The sequence below is a fragment of the Gymnodraco acuticeps genome, unplaced genomic scaffold (assembly GCF_902827175.1).
Source record: "Gymnodraco acuticeps unplaced genomic scaffold, fGymAcu1.1, whole genome shotgun sequence".
Classification (NCBI taxonomy): Eukaryota; Metazoa; Chordata; class Actinopteri; order Perciformes; family Bathydraconidae; genus Gymnodraco; species Gymnodraco acuticeps.
The window spans coordinates 1-6,687 of NW_022990772.1; the positions used below are offsets into that span (position 1 = coordinate 1).

The 6,687-nt window shown below is 42.2% G+C and overlaps 1 protein-coding gene across 1 annotated transcript; it reads right to left on the reverse strand.

The window, feature by feature from the left end:
* Positions 1-1,147: 1,147 nt before the first annotated feature.
* Positions 1,148-5,313, reverse strand: irg1l (immunoresponsive gene 1, like). Its single transcript, XM_034232534.1, is given in 8 exon segments — positions 1,148-1,272; positions 1,275-2,071; positions 2,716-2,819; positions 2,821-2,916; positions 3,222-3,314; positions 3,632-3,703; positions 3,705-3,790; positions 5,298-5,313. Coding segments are annotated over 8 exon segments (1,389 nt in total).
* Between the last annotated feature and the right edge of the window lie 1,374 nt (positions 5,314-6,687).

Consider the following 6,687-nt stretch of genomic DNA (forward strand, 5'->3'; position numbering starts at 1 on the left):
TACTTACTCTTACTTTGCAAAAACACTCTCTCCATTCAGATGTCCCATTGCACACTGGTGCATAAAACAAACCCCACTTGTCTCCATCTCCTGCAGACTTACTGCCACACAACTTAACTGAAGGATCCAGACTGGAATGAGGAAACCAGCCCTCTCTTCCCAGCATTGCTCCACTTTTACAAAACATCCTTCTGTTTTTGTTTGAACTACACTTGGAAAAGAAAAGTACTTTCATTGGACTTTTGTATGCATAGCAGTTCTTTATTGACTCAGTGTCAATGTTGTCCCGCTTGTTGAGAAAAAGACTGCATATGGATTCAATTCCAGATGATTAACTGCGAGTTATCAACTGAATGACTGTAGTGTACTTTCTGATATCATGAGTCATTTCTTTTCTTTGTGTCTTCTTGGGAAATACAGCTTGTTGAATTTTATTTTATAACCTACTCTTTTGCTTTCATTTATATTGTGTGTTAAGGACTCACAAAAGACGGATTAGTATCTTCGTTGGCCAAACAAAACACATTATAGTTTTCTCAAATAATTTTCTTCTGTCAAATATTTAATTTCTTAGACTGTGTTTTCTTTGGTAAGTTTATTGAAGCTCATTACACAAACAGAAATGCTACATGTTTGAAATTCTGAAATGTGGAAGAGAAAATAGTGTTATATTTACATGTTTAAAGCATTAAACATTGCAATGCGGAGAAATAAACATCTTACATTATTGGGCACAAATAACATAAAGTGCAGTAGTTTGACAACATTAATATCTGAAAGTATGAATACTAATAAAAACGTAATATATAAATTCATACATTTTCCCTAATTTCGTCTTTGTTAGGTTACTAGATCATATTTTACAAGTTAAAAGTGTCCTATGCAATCACATAATTCAGCATACATAATTGTAGATTTCATAAATATGTTTTGACATGGCTCAAGAGATATGTCAGTATTTGTCATTACGGGTGTACAACATAGTGGCCTTTTCACCATCACCAATTACATAAGGAAAACAAGTTACATTTTACAGCCTGGATTTGGGCAAATGTGTCAAATACATTTTTACAAAAAAGATCTTTGCTAAATGTATTTTATATATTTTTGCACACAATCATTTCTATTTCAATGTCATTGCTTTGTCTCATTGCAGCTGTGAGAGAAGGTCGCTGCAGTCCCCAAGTGTGTCCAGCCCCCCCACCACATCAATCAGCCCCTCCACCTGCTCTGAGCGAAGCACCACCCCCGCGTTGTTTCTGAACTTCTTCTCAGGCTCTCATTGGTCAACGGGTTACGCCAGTGACCGTAGAAAGTGTCACAGCGTCCCTTCAAAATGTGTCCCTCAACAAGTGTAACCTGGACCTCCCCATACATGCTGTTGAAATTAGCAGGGTTGTCATGGGGATGCTCCACGCGAACACGACTCAGCAGAGCGAGGAGGTCTGGGCGCCTCAGAGCAGCCGGAGTGAAGGACTGCACGGTCACTTTGCCATCCAGGAGAGCGCTGCAAGCGTTGAATTGGAAGGAGTGGCGTGCCTCATGCTCAGATTCGGGGAATGGCCTGTTGATGTACTTTGATTTGGGGACTCTGAGCAGGATGTCTTGGACTTGAGATGGGGAGACAGTGCCAGGGCCCAACCCCATGAGAAGCTTATGGACCGAGGCGGCAGCATCTGCTACCCAGTGCATCCCCAGATGGGCCGGGAAGCGCTTGAAGCCCATGTCCTGCTCCTCTAGCAGGAACACATGGCCGTCATTGGGGGATTCTAAAGGCTCGGGCACATAGTCTTCATAAAAGGCATCGAAGCCGGCCACACCAGCAACAGCATCGAGGACCAGAGGACTTGCCTCGAGGCCCCGGGAGGCCAGCAAAGCAGCCTCCAGCCCCAAACGTGAGGCATTACCGATGTGAAGGGGTTTGGACTGAGTGGCAGCATTAGCCATTGGAGCTCCAGAGAGAGAAGCAGCTATAGCCAAGGCATGACTGCACTGGGAGTGATCTAAAGACAAGAGGCGAGCACAGGCGGCTGCACTCCCCATGGTCCCCACAACGCTTGGAGGGTGAAACCTGGTGATATAGGGAGAAAGAAAACTGTGTTAAAATGTGTTAAGACCATTTTTACTTGGGACAGAACATTTCAAATGTGTGTTTCTCATCATTATGTTTGTGTAAAGGTGCCTGTTTGTTGGAATCTGCTACACTTTCCAAAGACTTTCCACATTCAGAGAGAGCTTATTTCAGGAAAATGGTTCAAAGCCATTTCAGTATTTGACAAACAAGTAAATAGTGTGTTGTGTGATTTGACTTGGTGTACACATTTGCCAAAAGGAGTCCTCCTGTGTGATACTCTCAAACACATGGCTAATTGTGGTAACACTACCCACAGAGGCTCTGCTGTCCTTGATATGAACATGACAACCAGCCTTTCACAGCTCATTGACACCACTAAGAGGCTGCCCATTACACTGCACTAACCTCCTTGTAAACCACACTGCAGGGATCTGCAGAATCAAATATGGGGCTCTTTAGACTCATGTGGATATTTGTTCTCCGTGTAAAGTAAACATTCAAAATACTCAATAATAAGCTGGCTTTAGATCGTTTAAATCATCACTGTAAGACCCAGTAAGTACAAACCTTCATAAATGTGTTTATAACCCTAAGAATAACATTATCTTTGACTATTTTGACCCACTCCCTGAGGCGCTCACCTCTTAGGGATGTTGTGGGCCTCATGAGAGAACCTCATCAATCTGCCCTGGATCTCAATGCCGACGTTGAATGCCAGCAGGAAGTCAGGGCCACTGGGTTTTGTTAGGCATCATGTCACTGAGCGCTAACACAGCAGGGAGGACCGCTCCTGAGGGGTGAGTGGCAGGGTGCCATGTATCATCAAAGTCCATGGAGTGAGTCTGCATCACAGAAAGAACAAACAGATTGAATTCAAATGAAAATGGACTGTTTAACTGTTTTTAATGAAAATATACAACTAAAAGTGACTGCTGCAGAAATGAACTGACATCCTGATGCTGCTTAAAGTATGAAAGCCAAGCAATGTTTGCTGACAAAATGCTGGACATTTTGACAGAAGGGTAATGCGGGGTCAAGTCAGTATTTTCATCAACCCATCTTTCGATTGGATGCACAGATGGTTTTAGTGCATCTGATGTGCACTGGGGACAATTGTGACCCATCTGTTCCTCCTGTTCGTACTCACAGCCACTCCATTGACGAAAGCAGCCAGTGTGGGGGAGAGCCTGCTGCCTCTGCGTCCGTAAACAGAGCTGATGTCATCAGGAGCATACATGTGCTGGAGCGGGGAACACGGAGACAGGCAAACACAGGGAGTTGTCACAAGGACATTTTTGATACAACAGTTGTGTGCTCAAGTCAAACACAGATATTTGGAGAAAAGGGTCACCATGCAAATAAACCCCTCTCACGATATATGACGAACTTCAGCCTAATCACAACATGTTATTTTTTTAAAAACCCATCTGATTTGTCCATGCAGCACTTGCACTGACTTGCGACTACTGTTTGCCAAAGGTCAATAATTGCTTTCATCTGTCTTATTGTTTCATATCAGATAATACCTTCAGGTTATTTCTATTGACTTTGCCTCACCTGGCAGTGCTGCAGGGCCAATTCAAACACGTCTGTAGTGCTGCCAATGAGACCAACTCCGATGCTGTCCAAGCACCATTCTTTTGCTGCGGTGAAGCACCAGTGATGACAAGTGCTGCGGCTTGACTTCACTGATGGAATCTCCATAGCTGGCTGTGACTGTGTCTTCAGGGTGCCGGGCGCTTCAAGGACTGCAGGGAGAAAGAGAAAGGATATTATAGGTCAGGAGTAAGTAAAGAGGTATTTTTGTGTTCAGACAAAGAGATGTAGTTGAGTTTACCTTCTTACTGCAGACTTATGCAGCCCCCCCTGACAGCCCACACTGGTCGAATGGTTTTTCTGCAGGAACAAGGGAACATACAATCCTTACTGACACCTGTAAACCACTAAGTGTGACAATAATTGTTTTACTATCTCAGATTCATTACCGTCAGTGAGCACACGCACAATGATTTTCTGCCAGACTCTGGTTTAATTAAATCAGCTATTTGTGGATATAGGCATCCTTATAATGAAAATAACTCAGCCTGTGTGCCTCTTTGAAAAAGCTATTGTGCTGGGTGTCGTTCAGTGTGTGTATTCTGCTCAGGTTAATTCTCCCTTAACAAGAACAAAAACACCTAGTGCAAGCTTTATTAGTTTAGAGCTGACTGGATTAAATGAATATTTTAAGGACACCTAACAATCTAATTGAGTTACTCAAGCCTTTGCAATATGTATGAGTATCTAGATGTTCTATTAATAAGAAATATACTTGTATCTTTAAATCTTTACCTGTAATGTGGAGATCATGGCTTCAGTCAGCTGTTTCTCTCTTATTGCTCTTTGCAGTCAACAGGTTGTTCAGATGATGCTGATGCTTCTCAGGTTCAGAGGGTACCTTCCTTATATAGTCCCAGCCTCACAATGGCTTCTAATGCTGACCTGGAAAAAACAGGGAAGGGCAAATCTATAACACCTTATGGTTTAATGGAATTTCCACGGTGGTTTCCATCATCATCCTCAATATCGTCATAACCAGGATGGTCTTCCTGGGTAGAAGAGGAGGAAGGAGTGGTACTTCATTGTCTAAGACGAAGAGCAGTGATGTCACCTCTCAGGTTGCAAACTTCAAGTTGGGGAATTTTCCTGAACTCCTCCTTCAAACTGGAGGACATCTTATTGAATCCCTGCTTCAGAACAACTCAGCAGCTCCTCTGTCTGCGTATCTCCACCAGGTAACACTTTATTTTTAATTGCTGTATTACTAGCTAGTAGAAACAGTTTATTACATGTAATACAATGCCAAATATAAAGTGATGGTGATAACAAGATTGACACAGGGTGAAAAGCTGCCATTAGATGAAATATATAATACGAAGTGAAATTGTTTTTGAAAATATTTGACCATAGACTACTCAAATTGAAACTGAAAAAATACAAGACATAACGAAACCAGAATCTGTGTTTTGGTAGATTTCCGTAAATCTAATCTAAAGTGTAATTTATGGATACAATGTTAAATTGTTGACATGCTTATTTGAGCCATTGGAGTATTAAAGTGGATTTAAAAATAATGAATTCAGAAAAATAATTATTCCTTGTGTGCATATGACAGGGCGGGCGGGGGGGGCAAAGACTCTGATGTTTCTGTAAATGTTTAGGGAGATGAAAAGTGAGTAAGTACTTGACTTACGTAACATTTTAAGACATAACCGTTTGTTATTTGTGTTCAACTAAATATTTATGGTACATGATAATTTTATTTGAGTCTTTTTGAGTTTTTTACTACTCTACCCTAGCAAATCAATTGTTACAGTAAATCGAGATTAAAACAAAAGTATCAGTTTATGTTTCAGGCAAGTCCTGCGTTTGGTATTGCACAACATATTAAGTCAAAGGAAATTGTTCATTCACTTATGGATGTGTTGTCTGTGTGATTAGTTTCTTTGACTCAGCTTGAAAACAAAGACCTGATGGCATCATCAGATGGATTTCCAGCCAGTTCTATGGAGAACCAGGAGTGTTGGGCATGTTATCCAATGGGATCAGTGCATTCCTCGTTCTTCTGCAGAACTTCCACACAGCACACACTGGCACTGCACCAGCTGGGGTGGAGAACATCCTAGCAGGTTGAAATTGTTTGAAATATATGTACATTTACTGATGTTGTTGTAATTTACTTTTCTATTTGAATTTTTTTCTTCACAATCTTTGACACAAAATGTTTTCTTGAATACATTTGTATCTCACCTATCTGATAAACTAGTTTTAGTAATTTCAATTCTATGTTTCTTTGTAGGTGTCCATCTCATCCTGATTGGTGGTGTATGCCAACTAGTTGCAGGAATGCTTTCCTTTAGAAAATACGATCATCTGAGCGGCACTGCCTTTATTGGCTACGCTGCACTTTGGGGCAGTTATGGTGCCACCAGAATCTACTTTGGGGCCTCAGCTCAAACCCCAACAATAGTACCTTTGCCAGCTGAAATTATGAACAATTTGTCCCTGTCCCACTAATATGACGAGCAAACATGTCTGTGACCGTCACCATGGTGATCCCAGTTTGCCATGAATGCCTGTCCATAAAGGAGACAGCCATTGCTGGTCTGGTCCCCTACATCCTTCTGTCCTTTCTCCTCGCCTTCTGCTCTGCCACAGTCAACTACATCATGCCTTTTGTTTTCGGGGCCATCACAGCCACCTTAGTCTTCGAAGCAGTAGGTCTGGTAGCGAGCTCCTGGGCTCTCGTGGTCTCTGGGGTTCTGGAGTTGCTTATTCTGATTTTTTGCCATCTATGGTTCAGCTGCACTGCTTGGAAAAGGTCTGACTCAACGTCTAGTCCTCAAAGGCTTTGGTACCCCTCTCTTTAATGTCCTCCTGCTCGGGACCACCAACTCAGGTAGCGCCCAGAAAATTGGCCAAGAGAAGAAGAAAAACACAAATATGCCGAACCGATGGCCTTGGGTTTTTTTCTGTGACACTGTAGCCCCCTTCATCTTTGCTTTCTACAGCTTTGGGTACATGAAGTCTTTTGGTGTTGGAGTGGCATGGGTCTCAATCATCACAGTTGCCCA